Source organism: Callithrix jacchus, chromosome 11 (genome assembly GCF_049354715.1).
Source record: "Callithrix jacchus isolate 240 chromosome 11, calJac240_pri, whole genome shotgun sequence".
NCBI lineage: Eukaryota > Metazoa > Chordata > Mammalia > Primates > Cebidae > Callithrix > Callithrix jacchus.
This window is the reverse complement of record NC_133512.1, coordinates 74,499,375-74,520,917: the sequence shown is the minus strand read 5'-3', so window position 1 is coordinate 74,520,917 and position 21,543 is coordinate 74,499,375. Positions and strand designations below refer to the sequence as shown.

At 34.3% G+C, this 21,543-nt stretch overlaps 1 protein-coding gene across 2 annotated transcripts in view; it reads left to right on the top strand.

Moving 5' to 3' along the window:
* ORC5 (origin recognition complex subunit 5) overlaps positions 1 to 21,543 on the top strand; it is a 91,570-nt gene that overhangs the window by 14,700 nt on the left and 55,327 nt on the right. For both annotated transcript variants that reach the window (XM_002751686.4, XM_054237379.2), the window contains exons 5-8: positions 2,752 to 2,863; positions 10,049 to 10,179; positions 14,312 to 14,360; positions 14,448 to 14,538. In XM_002751686.4, the coding sequence (XP_002751732.3) occupies positions 2,752 to 2,863; positions 10,049 to 10,179; positions 14,312 to 14,360; positions 14,448 to 14,538 (383 nt within the window). The remainder of the gene's footprint in view (positions 1 to 2,751; positions 2,864 to 10,048; positions 10,180 to 14,311; positions 14,361 to 14,447; positions 14,539 to 21,543) is intronic.

Here is a 21,543-nt window from a genome sequence, read left to right as displayed (position 1 = left end):
TACACTTTAAGTCACAGTTTCCAAGAACCTATCAACAACATTAAGTGAGGGCTTACGAATTAGTACTACTGTGATTGTCATGGCCCAGTAAGAAAAGCACAGGAGTGGACTTACTAGGCATTTGTATCAGCTGAAAGCCAAATTGTATCACAGATAAAACAGGGTTTTATAATCGTTTGAATAAAGAAAATTGGTGAGGGAAATAGCTGTGGTTGTTTCCAGGTAGGACCATATTCACAAAGATTTTGTGTGAGCAGAACAATACTGTTCAATATATTCAGTTAATATTAATTAAATTTTACTGGTTTTATAGTTTGTATTTATAAATTTATTTTGGTTTTATAATTTTATAAGGGCTTTGAGCCTAAGCAGTTTATATTTATCTACTTTTATGTTTATATGTTTTAAAGTATTAAGCAAAATTATAATAAATACTTAGGGAGGGCAGGAGTGCTCAAAGCATTTCTGCCTTTTAAAGTTAAATATATTACTCAAATTTGAGAATCTGCTAGAAGCTTAGAGAGGCCACTGAAATCATTGTGTGCCTAAGGCCGATTCCTGAAGTTTACTTTTAGTAATAGTTGAGAGAGGGGAGGTATAGAGAGGACAGGAGAATAAGTATAGTTATTGGTGGCCTATTCTGGAAGTTAACCTCAGACAGTCTAGCTTTTCTTGGTATCATTAACTCTTGACATTTTATTACTGAGACTCAAGACCTGTCTTCTTTGAGTAGAAGTCTCCTATAGCATTTCCTTTTATTTGTTGCGTTTGTGTTTGCAGGTTTTTGCATACTCTCATCCAATATTTCCCATTGCTTTGCTCTAGAACTCACCATCTGCTATCCAGAATGCATTATTGTCTTCTTGCCTTTTCAGTGTAAATTACCCTATTTTTTTCCTCCTTATACACAGTAATGGCGATCATCTGTCCCTTCACAACAATTAGGACTTTTTACCATTTTTTAGTTTCAATTATAGAAGCTGTTTGAAGAAAATTTAAAGATTTAGAGTAATCTCAGCTGAACTGGAAAAGAGAATTGTTTTGACATTTCTGGAAACATACATGATTTTTAAAAATGTATTTCATTTAAGAAAAATCTGGCAAAAGCATTTCTCTTTTTTTATTTATTAAGTATCTAAGTGAAAGGAAATTTAAAATATGATGGATATCATATATGCTGAAAGTCCTTATCAGAAGAATAGATGAGAACATTACCAATTTAAAATCCTTTCAGCTTGATAAATATCCTCTTTTTTTAAACTTCTGAATATATTTAACTGATTTTATAAAATGTTTTTAGATAATGATATTTTTATAGCAAAAACAACTTGATACTTTGTTATCAGGATTGTGATTATGGCATACTGTGTTACCCCTATAGAAATAAATTCAGAAATTCTTAAAAAATCAGACCCAATGGGATGGCTAATGCCTGTAATCCCAGCACTTTGACAGACTGAGGCAGGAGGATCACTTGAGTCCAGGAGTTCAAGACCAGCCTGGGCAACATACGGAGACCCTGTCTTTACAAAAGTTACAGAATTTAGCCGGGCATGGTAACACATGTTCCAGCTACTCGAGAGGTATGGGAGGATCATTTATATCTGGGGAGGTTGAGGCCACAGTGAGCTCGTATACTACTGCATTCCAGCTTGGGTGACAGAGCCAGGCCTTGTCTCAAAAAAACAATGATTTTATAAGACAAAAAAGCATTTGAAAGTAAACATTCTGTCCTCTTTCATAAAGATGCTAGATATTCAATGAAATTAAGAATTTATTGTACTCAGCTGTCTATGTTAATCAAAATAATGTTTTTCTAAATAATGAAAGTTGGTGTATAAGATTAGGATACACAAGTTAGGAATCAATAAATAGTTAATCACTGTAACAGTGTAGAATAATTTACATATGAGATTGGGTCCAAAGAATACTTGTAGACCAAAACAGCTATCATATCTGCTTTGTCAGCTTCGGAAATGTCAAAAAGAATATGAGAAAAATTTCAATGAATTCTCGCTAGCAATGCATAGAGTATTTGTGTCCACTCTGAAGGATAACAGACACATTGAGCTTATTCCCTTAATGTTCTTCTTTGGTATATTAATTTTAATTTCTAAATATACTTCAGAGGCCATCTGCTTTACACTGGTGTTTTAGATACTAATAACTCATAGTTGTTAGTGTTTTTAATGTATCTTCAACATCAGTTTTACTCAATTTGTGTAAAAATAATCTTTTTAAAAACCTTAAACTTTTCTTTTTATATCATGTTATATATTAGGGCATATCTGTTTTGGCATATGGCAACTCCATATTTTGTTTTCTCTGGGTTAGAGTAGCCATTTTAATGATGGTAAATGCTAAGTTTTGTATTTTATTGTTTATTGATTGAAAGCTTATGATTTTTTTGAAAATTTCCATAAGAGAGTTTTAAGTATTCAAGTAAATATAGTCTTAATTTCTATAAGTTCTTTAAAAAATAAAAATAAAATAATTTTTAAAATGTCTATAAGTTATGTGACTATCCTACCACTCATGGGTAACTGAAATGTCAATTAACCTATAAGTGTGTGACACTTTGCAAATGGATGAGCGCCTTGATTCGGTTTTCTAAATATGGTTTATTGATATGCAAATAATTTGTTATAGGTTAGAACTGTGGGGGATTTATTTTAAAGAAAACCTAAATGGAAGTAGTGCTCTGATTAAGACTTTTAAATGCAAAGTTACTTTTATTCCTTTCTTTTACAGGCTGACAGAAATGTGACTGTTATCTTTCTCAGTGAAATTGTTTGGGAAAAGTTTCGTCCAAATACTGGATGCTTTGAGCCATTTGTCTTGTATTTTCCTGATTACAGCATAGGTAAACCTTAAAACATTGTTTTGGCAAACGATATGCAGTAGAATAGTTTTTGTTGTTTGAAAGATTAAACTAGCATATTCAAATGGGATACTTTGATATCTTAAACTGCTAAGGTTTGCTGCCAGTCTCAAATAAGATGTTTGTAGTTCTGCACTTACAAAATTTTTATTTTGGAACTGTGGGAGGTTATTGTATAATTACTAATTTCTTTTGGATGAGCAGCTCTCATATTTGTGCCAATGTATCTTCATTTTTTTGTCAGTACATTAAGATGTACATATATTGTGATTATGGCATCAGTACAAATAATCAAACTAGACTGGTAAAGCATATTAAGAGTGTGTTGAAATCTTCATTTACCATATACTTGGGTTTAATGTATGTTGGACTTGCATCTTTTGATTTCGTAAATCTCATTTTTCTTTAATTCATATAGTACCAATTACCAGCCTTTGTGTGTCTTATTTTCTTGGGGGTTGTATTTAATCTTAAATTTCATAGATCCTGATGATTTTGGCTTTTGGAAGAACACAATAATTTTTTGTGTTGCTGAAGAGCTTTATGGATTAACAGTGGGGTGTCATACAGAGATGATACTTGTGATTCAGAGATTATAACTGTGAAGCATAAGGTGGTTAGCAGGCTATAAAAAAATAGCATCTCGGCCGGGCGCGGTGGCTCACGCCTGTAATCCCAGCACTTTGGGAGGCCGAGGCGGGTGGATCACGAGGTCAAGAGATCGAGCCTATCCTGGTCAATATGGTGAAACCCCGTCTCTACTAAAAATACAAAAAATTAGCTGGGCACGGTGGCGTGTGCCTGTAATCCCAGCTACTCAGGAGGCTGAGGTAGGAGAATTGCCTGAACCCAGGAGGTGGAGGTTGCGGTGAGCCGAGATCGCGCCATTGCCCTCCAGCCTGGGTAACAAGAGTGAAACTCCGTCTCAAAAAACATAGCATTTCATGACCTTGGCCTCATTAACACTATTCCTCTGAACTAATCAGCTATAAACATACATTGTTAAGATTAGCACATTTTTGCCTGTTTTCACCAGAACAACAGTCAAATAACACCTCCTGTCTTAGCTAATTAGCTGAGATTTTTTTAAACAGCAACCCAAAATAGATGAAGGGAGTCCTTATTTTCATTAATTTCTCATCCATGAAAATCCCAAAATACAAAAAGAAAGGAGGAAAAGTAATAAAAGATTTTATTTGAACAAAAAAACTGTACCTATGTCAGCACTGTTCATAGTTTAGTTTTTTCATGACCCATTTTACTTTTAAGTACTGAGAAATTTAGAATTTAAGAAAATTATAAAAATATGTTGATTTTGTACATTTTAGTCATGTTGAATTAATAATGTAACTATAGAATTTGATTAAAAAATTTAAAAAGTAAAAATACAAAGCAGCATATAGGTAGTTTGAGGACAAAAGCAAATAAAGTGGTCTTGCTAACTTTAGTGAGTATAGGATAATAGATTTTTGAAAAGTATATAATAACAGAGCCAAGTTAAATTCTGATTATTAAATTTTAGGGCCTTTTACGTATTCAGGTTTTTTAAAGCAAAAACACTGTAGTCAGACAAAAAGCCATTCAGAAGGGGAACATTAATCGATAAGTTAAAATTATGGCTAAGCGTGGAACCAGGGCAAAGAGATTATCTAAGTGGTTAATGTTATTCAGCTGTAATAATTTAAAACATATGTCATTTTCAGGAATATGTTGCCTAATTTTAAGGACAGCACTCATCTTAGCAGTTATGGCTAGAAGCCCAATTTGGAAGTCTTGCTTTCTGGTCTTTACCTCTTACAGACTACTCATCTTTAGGCAATGGATATTTTTTTCTTCAGACAGATTATAATGTACTTGATCAGGTTTTTGGTTTAGTTATTGTGTCAGGATAGATTAAGTTCTGATAACAATCTGAAATTTCAGTGACTTATAGTTTCCTACCTAACGACATTTGTACTGCTGTTTTCTTACATTTTACTTCTATATTTTTTATAAACCATGTAATATTATATTATTCAACTATTATAAAACTCAAATATTAAATATAATATTTAATATTTTGGCTTTAACAAATAAAAAGACAAGAAAGAAAATAACTGTTTATTCTGCTGGGAATTTGTTGAGTTCTTAAATCTGTGGGTGTATAGTTTCATCAACTGTGGAAAAATTTCAGACATTATTTCTTCAAATATTTTGTCTGTCTCCCCCGCTACCTTTTCCTCTTTTTTTTAGTGTGAGATTGTGTTGTAAGTATGTTAGACCGCTTGTTATTGGCCCATTGAAAGACTGTTTATTTAAATTTTATACCTTTTTATTTAAGTGTTTTATTTGGAATTGTTTTTTGTTTCTATGTCTAAGTTCATTGATTTTTTTTTCACAAGTCTCTAGTAGGCAGCTAATTTCATCCTGTAACATTTTTCGTTACTGATCTCATTATGCTTTTGTTTTCCTTTATATCCTTGAGCATATGAATATGTTTATAATAGTTGTTTTAATGTTCTTGTTTACTAATTCAGTTACCTTTTTTGTTTTGAGTTTGTTCCCACCGACTAATTTTGTGTCCATCTTGGGTATCCATTATACTTTTTCATGTTTCTAGTAGTTTTTGATTGAATTATAGACATTGTATTTTTTGTTGTGTTTTGGACTTTTTTCTCATTAGCATTTATAATTACTTACAGATATAGTTGACCCTTTTAAGACTATTTTTAAGCTTTTTTTGGAGAGAAGATCTAGAGTAGCCTTTATTCCAGGGCTAATTTTAGCTCACTTCTAAGGCATAGTTTTTCTGGAATCTCTACTGAATGCCCTGTGTGTTTAGCATGGTCTCTGCATTCTGACTGGTGGCAACATGAAAAATTCACAGCCCTATATGAATTCTGGGAATTGACATATAGCTCTCCTATAATGGTTTTTCCCAACAACTAATTCTTGCGTGGCTTTATAGGGTTTTACCCTATGCATACACTATTCCTGTGAAATAATCATCTATAAGCATAGATTGGTCTTAAACTGAGACTGGAGGGAACCCCTGTACAGATTTCTGGAGCTCTTTTTTTGGCATAGCTTCCTCCTCTCAGGTACTCTGCCCTGCAAACTCTAGCTACTTCAGCACTCTCTGCTCTGGTCTCTGTCTCCTCAATTCAGCAGGATAAATGAGCTCCTTTTGGAACTCTACCTGCAATACAGTCTTAAAATTGCCTCGTTACAAAGGTTGACTACTGGTAGGACTCATCTTATTTGTTTACCTTTTCTCAGGTATTACGGTCCTTTATTACCATTTGTTTGATATTTGAAAATAGTCATTTTCTATTCTGTGTCCAATTTTTAATTGATTATAAGAGGAGGGTATTTCTGGATGCTCTTACTGTCTCACAACTGGAAGCAGAAGTCTCTCTCCAAGTTAGGAATGGCTTTTCTTTGTACATGAGACTATATTTGGATAATGAAATTTTAAGACCCAAAGAGACCAAGCAGTGGGTTTCTCCTACCTTTTATTTACTACCTGACGATACACTGTTTTCAGCTTTTCGTTATAGATGGGATTTTTTTCATGAATTTGAATAGTCCTAGACTCTTAGAGCTGGCATGACTTGCTTGTTACAGAATTGTATTCTGAGATTTTTGACTGCAGTCTATAAGCAAGTAGCTGGTTTACTTTTACAGTAACATAGTGAGGTTTCTGATTCTTTTAAGACTTTCATGAGAGCTGAAGTAGGCCAGTGGTAACATCTAATCGACTATCTTATGGGATACTGAGGGCTACATGCAAGAAATATCATTGAGATGTTCAGGGGGCACTTAGAAGTACAGTCTGAGCTGGAGACTCAACTGTTTTCCAAATTTTCTTATCCATTCATTTATAGAATATTTTTTTTTTTTTTTGCTTATCTATGTTCATCTCTCTGATCACTGATCTCTTCCCTCCATCTCTCTTTTCTTACATCCATCCAGTTATTTGGTAGGTTTTATAGGTAGACACCTTTGTTCTAAGTTTTATAGTACCTTTTAGAAAATTTCACTATATCTTATATTCCCCCCATGCATAGCTAAAACAACTTAGTGACATTATATTTAAAATTTGCCATTAGAATGTAAAAGTATGTAGACTCCAAAGGGAAGTTTTCGCTTTTTTTTTTTTTTTTTTTTTTTTCAGTAGTTTTGAAATAAAAAAGGAAATTCAGTAACACTGTCTCATCTAGTATCTCTTCAGGATAATATTCTAAGTATGAAACAAGGCTTTAAATCTTTTTTTTTTTTGTCAACTGCTGTGTTTAAAATATTCCTTAATAGAGTTGTTTCTAAACTTCTGTTAATAAATTTTCATTGATAGTTCATATATATTGTTTGATTTTGTACCTGTATCTAATTTATTGTGAGGCACAAGAGTGGTTAAAATCAAAAGCCAATGGTAAATGGCCTGGTTAAAAATACTAACATAATGGTTAGTATTTTTAGGGAAATTGACATGATCAGAATATCCTGGAAGGGTTTTTATCTGTAATTTTTTGCAAAAAACTTGAGCACTCTGGAACTAGGTTTTAAATTCTAGTCATATGCAAAGAGCTCTTAACTGAGAAGTCTAAGGAGATCATTGCACCAAGAAGTCAGAGGATTTTACAATAAGGAATGAATGACTAACTGATTCCTGTATTAAGACTGGGAAACTTTGAATAATAGATGGTTGTTTCCTTTAAATTTTACTGTGCTTCTAAAATATGATTATTTCCAGCAGGATAAAATAAAAGGTTAGGACTCTTAACATGACATTTTGTAAAGAGTCTGAGATAAAATAGCAGAGAAATAAAGATACCAAAGTTGTAGGGAGAAAACTTGTTTTATAAGAGTGGGAATAACAAAGTAAGGACTAGGATCAGGTGATGATTGTTTTAAAAAAAATTAATGTATTCTTTTCATTTTACAAAGCATGAAGAGCATTTGCTAGTTTGTTGGTAGTTTATGTACTATCCCCTCTTTTTTTTCCTAGTTGATTTACTTAATAGGAAGAAAAATAAACTAGAATCTTCAGTATTTTTTTCCTTTTTCCTGATTTTGTCAGCAATATGGTTCTTGAGATTTTCTCTAGATGTAATTGTTTTCTAGTTGTCTTAAGGAGTATTTAATAGTTTCTTTTTTTTTTGAGATGGCGTCTCACTCTGTCACCCAGGCTGGAGTGCAGTGGTGCGATCTCGGCTCACTGCAACCTCCGCCTCTCCCTCCCGGGCTCAAGTTATTCTCCCACCTCAGCCTCCCCAGTGGCTGGGACTACAGGCACGTGCCACCATGTCTGACTAATTTTTGTATTTTTGGTAGAGACAGGTTTCACCCTATTGGCCAGGCTCAAATTCCTGACTTCATGATCTGCCCACCTTGGCCTCCCAAAGTGCTGTGATTACAGGCATAAGCCACCATGCCTGGCCTATTTAATAATTTTTTTTAACCTCAGTTTCAAAATTTTGATTACTTTTTCAGAATTATTTTTACTCAAAACACTTCTGACACTAAATGTATTGGGTATTTTTGTTCACCCAACAACACATTCTTCAGTTCTCTAGATATCAAGTGGGTGTCCTAAAATTCAATTCACTTCTGACACTAACTACCAGAAGTTAGTGACACTAACCCCACAAGTTAAGGGCTTAGTCCTACAAGAATATTAGCACTTTAGACACCAGTCTAAGTCCCAGGTTTCTACCTATACTCCTGAAAACTGGCTATAAATTGGAGTTTCCCATGACCTCCTCTTCAGGTTTGATAATTTGCTAGAATGGCTCACAGAACTCAGAAAAACACTTTACTTGGTTTATTATAAAGGATACAAATGAACAGCCAGATGAACAGATACACAGGGCAAGGACCATTGGGGTCCCAAGCCCAGGAGCTTCTTCCCTGTGGGGCTAGGGTGTGCTACCCTCCTAGAATGTGGATATATTTACTATCCTGGAAACTCTCAGAACCTCATCATTTATGATTTTTTTTATGGAGGTGCCATTATATAGCCATGATTGACTAAATCATTGGCCATTGGTGATGAATTCAATCTTTTTAGTCCTTCTCCTTTTCCCAAGGACAGGAGGTAGGGGCTTGATTTGATTTGGTTTGTGTCCCCACCCAGATCTTATCTTGAATTACAATCCCATAATTCCCACATGTCATGGGAGGAACCTGGTAGAAGGTAATTGACTCATAGGAGTGTTTCCCCCATGCTGTTCTTGTACTAGTAAGTTCTCATGAGATCTGTTGGTTTTGTAAGTGTCTGGCATTTCCCCTGCTGGCACTCATTTTGTCTCCTACTGCCCTGTTAAGAGTACCTTCCATCATAACTGTAAGTTTTCAAGGCCTCCCCAGCCATGTGGAACTGTTGAGTCAATTAAACCTCTTTTCTTTAAAATTACCCAGTCTTGGGTATTTCTTCATAGCAGTGTATGTGAGAATACAGGCCTGTAATCACATGGTTGATTCCTCTGACAACCAGTCCCCATCCTGAAGCTACCTAGGGGCCCACTGTACTAGTCCATTCTCAGACTGCTATAAACATACCTGAGACCGGGTAATTTATAAAGAATTTTTTAAAAACAGAGGTTTAATTGGCTCACAGTCTGCAGGTCGTACAGGCTTCTGCTTCTAGGGTGGCCTCAGGAAACTTAAAATCATGGCAGAAAGTGAAGGGGAAGCAAACACATCTTTACAGCAGGAGAGAGAAAGCGAGGGAGGAAGTGCTACACACTTTGAAACAACCAAATCTCATGAGAACTCAACACAAGAACAGGAAGGGAAAAGTCTGCCCCGTGATTCAGTCAACTCCCACCAGACCCCTCCTCCAACACTGAAAATTTCAAATGAGATATGAGTGAGGACATAGAGCCAAACCATGTCACCCATCAAGAAAGGGCTTATTATGAGTATCAAAAGATACTCCATTTATCCTTCTCATTCTTTAAATTCTGAGGGTTTTTTGAAGCTGTCTGCCAGGAACTGGGGTGAAAATCAAATATGTATTTTTTATTATATCACAAATCACACTTTTCTAATCTTGTAATAGTTTTATTATTCCTTAATTATTTCTGAATCTGGGTTTTTTTTTTAACTCCTTTGTTATGAAATGCTCGAAGCTATGATTAGGGTGCTGTGTTAATTGTTATAAGTTATTTTGTGTCCTGTGAACAGGGAACCTTCAAAAGATCCTTTCCCATGATCATCCTCCAGAGTATTCAGCTGATTTCTATGCTGCCTACATTAACATTCTTCTTGGAGTTTTCTACACTGTTTGTCGAGATTTGAAAGAGCTCAGACATCTGGTAAATAAACATTTTGCTTCAATATATATATGTGTGTGTGTGTTTGTGTGTGTGTGTGTGTGTATACATATGTGTGTGTGTGTGTGTGTGTATATATATATATATATTTTTTTTTTTTTCCATGTAGAAATGGTGTGAGGTAAGTTAGAAACTAAAATTTTATTCTGGGAATTTGCATATGGCCTCTTGAAGCTAATATACCACAAGAAGGAAGATGTCTGTGGTTTAGTACAAACTTTGGTCTGATCAGAAAAATGTCATTCTCAGATCTTCTCACTCTTTCTTTTTTCTCTTTTCTCTAATTGCAGAAAATGCAGAACTCCATTAAACTCAAAATGAGGAATAACAGAAAAGAGATGTAAAAACTTGAACAGTTTTACAAGTCTGTTAATGTTTTGTAACAGATTTTGTTTAAGTTTTATGTATGCAGTGATTGAGTTTCTAGAATCTAGGAAGACTTGAGTTTGGTCAGAAGCTTTCATTGTAGGTCTTTCATTAGCCACTGACCCTAAGCTGGTAATCTTTGTATAGAAGGTTTTTTAAAAAATTATTTTAAACAATTAGAGTAGCTGTTTATATTTCATAGACAGTTCGGAAAAACGTTGATGTTTAATTTTCCTTTGACCCTTTTCATTTACTATGGGGATGGGAAAGGAAGGAGACAAGAATTTCTGGTTTCTCTTTTAGAAACCTTCAATTAATAATGGAGATCTTATCTCCATTTAGCAGAAAATAGTAATATTTTCTGTAATAAGGCTGGAAAACAGTTACTTTCAAAGTAACAGATTCTATGTCTCTTAGCACAATTTCTTCACTTAGCTCTTTTTCTGTTTTTGCCCTGAAAAGTATTACTTAGATTCAGTGTGTGTTTGAGACAGAACACAGAAGACAATCATTTAAAATTATGCTCACATTTAGTATGTTTTTGAAAGTTTCAGATTTCAGGGCTTCTCTGATTTTCCGTGTAGATCTCAGACATCTTCTCAGTTGGGAAAAAAACAGAACAGTTTTTCCAGTTCAAGCTTATCACTAATATTCCTCGAGAAGTTGGATGTCTTAGGATCCCTGGCTTCTGAGAGAAATGATAACCGAAGAGATTTACACAGAGGAAAGGGTCAGGAAAACACCCCTGGGTGAGATGGACTTAGGAGCAAATAAATAATCTTTCTCTCTCTTTCCTGGAAAGTAACTGGCAGTTAGCACTCTTTAGCACTTGAATGCTGTGAGAATCTGTGCTGGCAGCCATTTCAAAGTAGATTATAAAGTACAAGAAGGAAAAATTATTTAAGGAAAATATTTATGGGAAAATAAAATATAAAGAGAGAAATATATATTTAAATATGGTATTTTTTAAAGTTCTTCAGGTTTTACTGAGGAATGATTTTATTTAGGGTGAAGTTACAGCTTTTTTTAACATCATATTCATAAATGTGAAGTATAGTTTAAGTCTTATATTACTATTGTTAATAATAAATAGAGAAAAGGATCCTTGAACATTAGAGGAAAAAAATAGCACAATGTTCTAGTTTCTTCTAGATATAGAACATAGAATAATAAACATATATTTTCCTTTTTTCTTCAGATAGATAGTGTTGTTTGTTTCAAAGTTTGTAAGTGGCATTTTGCTTGAAAGTTTATTAAATCACCTGAAAAATATTTTTTTCAGGGGTCTTTTCTGTGTGTGTGTGTGTGCTTTTAGGAATTGGTATCTCTGAATTTTTTAGAGGCTAGTTCTATAGGTAGCTTAAGGCAGGAGAAAATAAAGTACTACTTTGAATATTCATTTAGATTTGTTTTCTCTGACAAACCTTATGATATTGCCTTTTTAACTGTTTTTCATAAATTATTAAACATATTTTAGTGTTTCAACCAGAAAAGAAAAGCAATACAGTTGTCCCTTGGTATACTTGGGGGATTGGTTTCCATATATATCAAAATCTGAGCACACTTAAACCCTGTCATCAACTCTGCAGAACCTGAGTGTATAAAAACTTAGTCCTCCCTATTCATGAGTTTTATAGTCCCTGAATACTATGTTTTTGTTCTGTGTTTGGTTGTAAAAAAATCTGTGTATAAGTGGACCCTCACAGTTCAAACCATATTGTTCGAGGGTCAGTTGTTTATTTTTAGTAGCCAAATTGTTTACCAGCTGCTGTTAACATTATGACACTTCAGTGTTTTTAAACTATGCTTAGATCTGAAAATCTAAAATTAAGGTAAGAAAGTTTGGCTGAAGTGAGTAATTTATTCTTGATTGTTCTTCTCTATACTTAATGTTAGCAGAATTTGGAAGATTTTTCTACTTTAAATAATTGTTTTTATGAAGTTGAATAGGAAGAAATTATTTTAATGATTTGGTTCTTAGTTCTCTGTTATCTAGTTATATGTTATATACTTACACATTTATATATATCTTTTTTCTATGCCTCATTGAATTATTTTGACATGAAATACTGGTAACAAACTAATATTGATATATGGAAGCAGTATGTTTTTACCAGTTTGCTCAAATTACTTTTCAGTAGAATTCTGGTGTTAATTAATGGAAAACTAGTAAGTAGTTATTATTAGCTAATTAGTACTCCTCAGAGTTTAGAATACATAGAATTTCTAGAGAGATCAGTAAACATAGATTCCTGGGTCTTATGCTTAGAGATTCTGATTTAGTATGCCTGAGATGGTATCAAGAACTTCCATTTGTAACAATCTCAGCTAGTGCTGCCAATCCAAATACTTTGAGTCATATGGAACTCTATGATGTTTAATTTATGAGAATGTTCAGACCTTAGAAAGCAACAGTTAATTTTTTGGGCTTCAGGTTTTTCATTAAATGTTTTATGGTTCTATGTGGCATAAATATAACCTAAAAGTACAAATTATGCTTTGTTACTGTAGGGAAGTTCACATTTTTACCCTGCAGGTTTGATAATTTGAATCTATAAAACAAAGTAATAAGAGATTAACAGGAAAAAAAGGCATACAAATTTATTTTTTTATTTTAATTTATTTTTAAATTTAATTTAATTTTATATTAAGTTCCAGGATTCATGTGCAGGATGTATAAGTTTGTTGCATAGGTAAAACGTGTGCTGTGGTGGTTTGCTGCACCTATCACCCCTTCACCTAAGTGTTAAGCCCTGCATGCGTTAGCTATTACATACAAGTTTATTAATATGCATGTGGGCACAGGAACCTTACACAAAGTATAAGCCTCAAAAGGTAGGGGACAGAAAGGTGGGCCAGAGGTTCAAATTTGTATGCCATGCTGAGGTTACAGAAGGAAAATGGGCTCGGGCATGGCATAACAGATTACTGGAGGGAGAGAAGAGAAAACACATGATTAGGGAAGGCAGTCTTGTTGAGCAAATGAAACCTCATAGGTAGCAACTTTCAGTTAGAATAGATGGCAGCGTGTGCTAAGTTTCTCTATCAGACCTTCAGAGGTGTCAGACCCTGAAGTCTCTTTCCTGAGAGCTAATCTTTCCTACATCCAAGGTGGGGGATGATCAGAGAAAGCCTGTTTTCTGCTGTTTACTTATTTCCTCTACAGATGCAAATCTCTCTCTCTCTCACACACACACACACACACACACAAACAGCTTTTCAGTGTTATTCTCTGCTTGCAGCCCCTCTGATAAGCCATATCAAAATACGCCAAAGAAGTATATTTTTGGTGAGACACTCCATTCTCTTTTATCATAATTCTGTATACAGAGGCTAATATATTAGGCAGGATTTAGCCAATTAAAGAATATTTTATGTTGTGCTATCATTATTGGTACTTTTACTGTTTTTTTATTATACTAATAAGCTACAATTACATTTTTTTTTTTTTTTTTTTAGAAAGAAGGAGGGTCTTGCCATATTGCCCAGGCTGGAGTGCAGTGACTGCTCACAGGTGCAGTCACAGCACGCTACAGTCTTCATCTCCTGGGCCCAAGCAATCCCTCTGCCTGAGCCTCCTGAGTAGCTGGTATTATAGGTGCATACCACTGCATATAATTATATTCGACTTGAGCAATTGTTTTAAGTAAAATTTCCTGAATTGTACAACATATTTTACTTGAAAAATAAATCTCTAATTGTGATTGATCCGTGCTTTATTCTTCTCTTTATTTTTCTTTACTTACAGGCAGTACTTAATTTTCCTAAATATTGTGAACCTGTGGTTAGAGGAGAAGGTAACTGTGTAATTTTACTCATTAATATTTATTTTGAGAAAGCTTTTTAGAAGATAAAATTACTGAAATTTTCTTCCCTTTGGGTAGCAAGTGAACGTGATACTCGCAAACTGTGGAGAAATATTGAACCTCATTTGAAGAAAGCCATGCAGACTGTTTATCTCAGGGAAATATCAAGGTAATTTTCTGTTTTTATGTGTACTGTTTTTTATATCTTTATTTGGGATATATACTCTCTGAACCTAAATAACAGAGAGAAGGACTCTAAAAGAAAACGATACCTGTTTGAGAATTGGCATGGCATTTGGAAGGCACATGCTGTAGTAATAAACTCTGCATCATCAGAAAGGTAAAGTAAAACAATGATTTTAAAGGAAATGAAGAGCATTACATAATTGTTTTGAGATTATTACTCTTGGCAACAAGGATCAATAACAACGATGACACCAGTTCAGAGCTGAACAAGTAGTTGCTGGGCAGATGTCCTCACTGAGGTATTTTTTTGTGTAGGGATTGCATTAGCCTTTATAAAAGGTTATGATTTTTTTCAGTCTTTTGTAATAGTTCTTTTTATCAGTAATTAAACATGAGAACCCTTCCTTCATGGCCTTTCTTGGCTCTGTTTTTTCAGGATTTTTAATCATGTAACTCCATTTTGATTCTGACAACTTTTGCATTTTCCCCCTTTAATCAAGATCTTTCTCCAAAAGCATTGCTGATCAGTCATCCTGTAGTTAGGTTTTTATGTTACTTTGGTGTCAGAACAGACCTGTCCTGGGTTGTTGTCTGGTCACCTGTCGAAAGGAGTGAATGGTGGCTAGGAGTCAGTGTCAGAACCCTTTTAGCCACAAGGGAGGTTTAAGGGAGTGGCTAAGTCTACCTAGAATCCATTGTGAAGTTTAATTTTGTCTGTTCCACAGGTGTTGGCTATCATTGCAAAGTCCTGGGTCAGCATTGTTTTGTTAGGAGTTGTACTTCTACAAAATTTTTTTTTTTTGAGATGGAGTTTCCCTCTTGTCCAGGCTGGAGTGCCATGGTGCGATATCAGCTCACTGCAACCTCTGCCTCCTGGGTTCAAGCAATTCTCCTGCCTCAGCCTCTCAAATAGCTAGGATTATAGGCGTGCACCACCATGCCCAGCTGATTTTTGTATTTTTAGTAGAGACAGGGTTTCCCCATTTTGGCCAGGCTGATCTCGAACTCCTGACATCAGGTAATCCACCTGCCTCAGCCTCCCAAAGTGCTGGGATTACAGGTGTGAGGTACTGCACCCAGCATCTGCAGAAATTTGACAGCCAACAAGTACAAAGTTTAAAAAGGAAAATACACAGTAAAATGTATAGTAATATGACAATCCCAGTTTGTATAGTGCTTACTCACTCACTGTAAAGCTGGGAAAATCTTTGAAATCAGGCAGTTCTGTCCACATTTTCTAATATGATATGATAGTGAAAGTATTTGTAATATAACCAGTGTTTCCAGTTATATTCTGTTAGAAAGAGAGAGCAAATTCTTATTGAACTTAGTAAATTGCACGTTTCCAAGAAAAAAAAATACCCATGAAGAGTTTTTGAATTTTATAGGAATGAAATGAGAAAAAGCAGATGCTTAACCTTGGTTCACAAATTTACTTTACTCAATTGCTAGTTAGCAATTTTGTAAAACTATAAAATCTAGGTAGCTTTAGAGAGAAAATTTTCTTAAATCTAGAAAACAAAAACAAGCAAAAAACATATTTCAAAAAAATATCATGTTAACATTATCTTCATCAGTTATTCAATCTCATGTAATTAATTTTTGTTCTGTTTGATCTTGATTAGCAGTTTCATGAGCCTATCATTTCTTCATTAGAGTTCTGATAGATTTTTATTTAATCCATTGATCTTTAAGTTACTAGAAACATGTATTTAAGAGTACTATTAGAATCTTTTTTTATAAATCTGATTGCAAATGCTTTTAGATAAAAATAAGAACAATAACTGTAGGATGACAGAGACTTAGAATAACCATGGTTAAAAATTTGATGAAAGTTTACCATAATCAGAAATTGACAAGGAAATTTGATTATTTTTGTGGCATACAATATATAACAACAAGTATGACTTGATGACACGTTAGATCTCTAACTTTTAGACAATTTTAGAACATTGGTATTAATCACATACCTATAACTGAAAGAAGATCCAGTATTTCCATTTGGCAATGCTTCTTATACCATTTACAAAATAAATGCAATCATTTGATATCTTTACAATGTGAGAAATATGCACCTTGAGGCTTTCCAAGGGCCTAATTAGAAAATCCAAAAGTTAGTTCTAGGTCAAAAATATTTAATTTAGAATTTTGATATTGGGGAATTCTATCAAAGATGTGAAAAGGTTTAAACATCTGGTCAAAACAAGATTACAGGTCACTAAAATAATACTCATTCATTTAACCAGAATGATAACCAAAGGACTTCGAAAGCAATATAGAAAGTGACCTGGATTTAAAAAACCTTAACCCTTTCAAAGCTATTTTTCTAAGTAATAAAAAAATAATAACTAGTAAGGACAACACAAAGTTATCTTGATAAAATGCAAAATACTTGGTTTTGGGCCATTTACCAAAAAAGTAGAGAAGAACCTCTTGCTGTGTGATTGCTTCTCCTTATAGGAAACCCATTTAGGTAACCTGGAAGTTGAACCCAATGAAAACAGTACTTGAATTTAATCAGACACAGGAATACTGTGTGGTCAAGGTTATGAGTACACACCATGGAGTGTAAACAAGAAAATAGTACCTTGAGCAGGGAAATACAGCATGGGAAGTTTCCTGATTACATGGAATGATTCAGACACATTAAGAAAAGCCAAGTGTACAGAATCAAGCTATACGGGAGGAAAACATTGCTTTTGTAGGCCATCAAGATAAAAATTTTAGAGTTAGATTATAATCAGTGGAAAAAAAGTTATATAAAAGTCAAAGGAGAAAGTTATCACCTCAGTCAAGGTTAAAGGTATCCTTTCTCAAGGGAGAAAGAGTTGAAAGCATTCATATATGGCATGCAATAAGGTGCAGCAAACATTAAACTTCTGAGCTATAAATCTGAGAAGCTTTAAGAGGAAAATTCTACCTCAAGAAATGAAATTATCATCCTAAGGGAAGAAGTCAGCTTTACTAACCTGAAATTAAATGAAGACTGTGAAAGAGAAGAAAAACAGCAAAAAAAAAAAAAAAAAAAAAAAAAAAAAACCCTGCAGTTTAGAAGACAGCTGTTAAAAAAGCAGATTTCAGAATTCAAAGTAAAAACCTATTCTACAAGCAGATCAATTCTTAGGAAAAAATTTTTTAAAAAACAGCTTTTTTTCGAATGCAGTGGACCAAATTTTTAGTTTTGTATTGAGAAATGTATTTATCTCAGAGTTCAATCTTTGAGAAGACTTAAAAATAATTTCCTTCGAATTATAGCCAACTTGATCACACACAAATTTGTTTAATAAATCTACCCTTCACAAACCTTATTATGAATTATATAAACCATCTATGACATGCATAGATCTTTAGTTTTGTCTTATGCTTTCTCTGTTTAAATAACTACATTTAGAACAAAATATTTACCACACAAAATTATTTCTCAAATTTATCCTTGCTTTGACTGGGTGTGGTGCTTCACATGTATAATTCTAGCACTCTGGGAGGCCAAGGTGCCAGAATTGCTTGAGCCCAGGAGTTCAAGACCAGCCTGGTCAACATAACGAGACCCTGTCTCTTAAAAAAAAAAATTCACTTTTCTTTTTAACCTTCTTTTACCAAAAATACATACTTATACCCTTAACTTTACACATCTGTATCTCCTACTTACTGGTTCCTTTCCATTATGTTTCTGTTTTCTTCTTGAATTTACTTTTGGAAATAACCTTCAGAATTTAAACAAAAATTTTTTTTTTTCTCAGTGAAGAACACCTTTTTTTTGGCTTTTCAAGAGTTTTCATTAAAAACAGATTTTATTTTTGGGGTATACTTTGTATGCAGAATAATATATGTTAATTTGAATTGTTAAGGTTACTTTTAGTAACCTTATTAATAAATGGTGCTAGGAAAACTAGTTAGCCATATGCAGAAAACAGAAACTGGACCCCTTCATACAAGTTAAACAAAAATTAACTCAAAATGGAGTAAAGACTTAAATGTAAGACCTAAAACCATAAAAACCCTAGAAGGCAATACCATTCAGGACATAGGCATGGGCAAAGACTTCATGACTAAAACACCAAAAGCAATTGTAACAAAAGCCTAAATAGACAAACAGGATGAAATTAAAAAGCTTCTGCACAGCCAAAGAAACTATCATCAGAGTGAACAAGCAGCCTACAGAATAGGAGAAAATTTTTGCAGTGTATTCATCTGACGAAGCTCTAATATCCAGAATCTACAAGGAACTTAAACAAATTTACAAGAAAAAAACAACCGCATCAAAAAGTGGATGAAGGATATGAACAGACACTTCTCAAAAGAAGACATTTTTGCGGCCAACAAACATGAAAAAAAGCTCATCATCACTGGTCATTAGAGAAATGAAAATCAAAACCACAATGAGATAACATCTCATGCCAGTTAGAAATGGCAATCATTAAAAAGTCAGGAAACAACAGATGCTAGTGAGGCTGTGGAGACATAGGAACACTTTTACACTGTTGGTGGGAGTGTAAATTAGTTCAATGATTGTAGAAGACAGTGTGGCGATTCATCAAGGCTCTAGAACCAGAAATACCATTTGACCCAGCGATCCCATTACTGGATTTATATACCCAAAAGATTATAAATCATTCTATAGAGACACATACACACATATGTTTATTGCAGCACTATTTACAATAACAAAGTCTTGGAACCAACCCAAATGCCCATCAATGATAGACTAGTTAAAGAAAATGTGGCACATTTATACCATGGAATACTATGCAGCCATAAAAAAGGAATGAGTTCATATCCTTTGTGGGGACATGGATGAAGCTGGAAGGCATTATTCTGAGCAAACTAACATAGGAACAGAAAACCAAACACTACATGTTCTCACTCATAAGTGAAACTTGAACATTGAGAACACATGGACACAGGGAGGGGAAAAGCACACACTGGGGCCTTTTGGGGGTGTAGGGCAAGGGGAGGGAGAGCATTAGACAACTACTTAATGCATGTAGGGCTTAAAACTTAGATGAGGGGGTGATAGGTACGGCAAACCACCATGGCACATGTATATCTATGTAACAAACCTGCACATGTATCCCAGAACTTAAAGTAAAATTTTAAAGAATCCTTATTAAAAACACATCTAAGTTTTTGGGGTAAACTTTGTGTACAAAATTATATATGTTAATTAGAATTGTTAAGGTTACTTTTAGTAACCTTAATTGCTAGTAGAAACTAAGGAATTAAGAAACTTTGAACTGCACATAACAATTTTTTATAGATGAGAGCCATTTTATAATTTTACAAATTTTTCTCTGTAACCTAACTTTTATGTGTATTAGTAGTAGTCTTTTCATAGACTTTAAGAAGCCAAGAACAAACTTATGTTTAGTAATTTATGTTTCAGTACTTTGTCTTATTTGGAAGTGATTCAGACATTCAATGAGTATTATTTTATTCAAATTTATTTATAAATGTTTATGCTACTTACATTCACCTAATTTGTGTTTAACAGTTATAAGTAGATTACTTATGAAAACTGAGATATTAGGCAAGGCTAGTCATTAGTTCAAGCTATTTCCATGTTTGTCATTTTTTTAAGATTATTATTATACTTTAAGTTCTGGGGTACCTGTGCAGATCATACAGGATTGTTACATAGGTATATACATGCCATGGTGGTTTGCTGTATTCATCCCCCATCACCTATATTAAGTATTTCTCCTGATGTTATCCCTCCCCAATTCCCCCACCCCCTGCTATCCCTCCCCTAGCCCGTCACCCCCGCAATAGGCCCCAGTATGTGATGTTCCCCTCCCTGTGTCCATATGTTCTCATTGTTCAACAGTTGCTTATGGGTAAGAACATGTGGTGTTTGGTAGTCTGTTCTTGTGTCAGTTTGCTAAGAATGTTGGTTTCCAGCTTCATCCATGTCCCCACAAAGGACATGAATTCATCCTTTTTTATGGCCTCATAGTAGTCCATGGTACATGTGCCACATTTTCTTTATCCAGTCTATCATTGATGGGCATTTGGGTTGGTTCCAAGTCTTTGCTCTTGTAAACAGTGCCGCAGTGACCACACGTGTGCATATATCTTTATAATGGAATGATTTTTAATCCTTTGGGTATATACCCAGTAATGAGATTGCTGGGTCAAATGGTATTTCTATTTCTAGATCCTTGAGGAATCGCCACACTGTCTTCCACAATGATTGAACCAATTTACACTCCCACCAACAGTGTAAAAGTGTTCCTATTTCTCCACATCCTCTCCAGAATCTGTTATCTCCAGATTTTTGAATGATTGCCATTCTGACTGGTGTGAGATGGTATCTCCATGTGGTTTCAATTTGCATTTCTCTAATGACCACTGATGATGAGTATTTTTTCATGTTTGTTAGCTGCATACATGTCTTTTGAGATACGTCTGTTGATATGCTTTGCCCACTGTTTGATTTTTTTTTTTTTTCTTGTACATTTGTTTAAGTTCTTTGTATATTTTGGATGTTAGCCCTTTGTCAGATGGGTAGCTTGCAAAATTTTTTTCCCATTCTGTTGGTTGCCAGTTCACTCTAATGACTGTTTCTTTTGCTGCAGACGCTCTGGAGTTTAATTAGATCCCATTTGTCTATTTTGGCTTCTGTTGCCGTTGCTTTTGGTGTTTTGGTCATGAAGTCTTTGCCTATGCCTATGTCCTGAATGATATTGCCTAGGTTTTCTTCTGGGGTTTTTATGGTGTTAGGGCTTATGTTTAAATCTTTAATCCATCTGGAGTTACTTTTTGTATAAGGTGTAAGGAAGGGGTCCAGTTTCAGCTTTCTGCACGTGTAGCCAGTTTTTCCCACACCACTTATTAAACAGGGAATCCTTTCCCTATTGCTTATTTTTTTCATGTTTGTCAAAGATCAGATAGTTGTAGATGTGTGACATAACCTCTGAGGCCTCTGTTCCATTCCATTGGTCTATATATCTGGTTTGGTACCAGTACCATGCTGTTTTGATTACTGTAG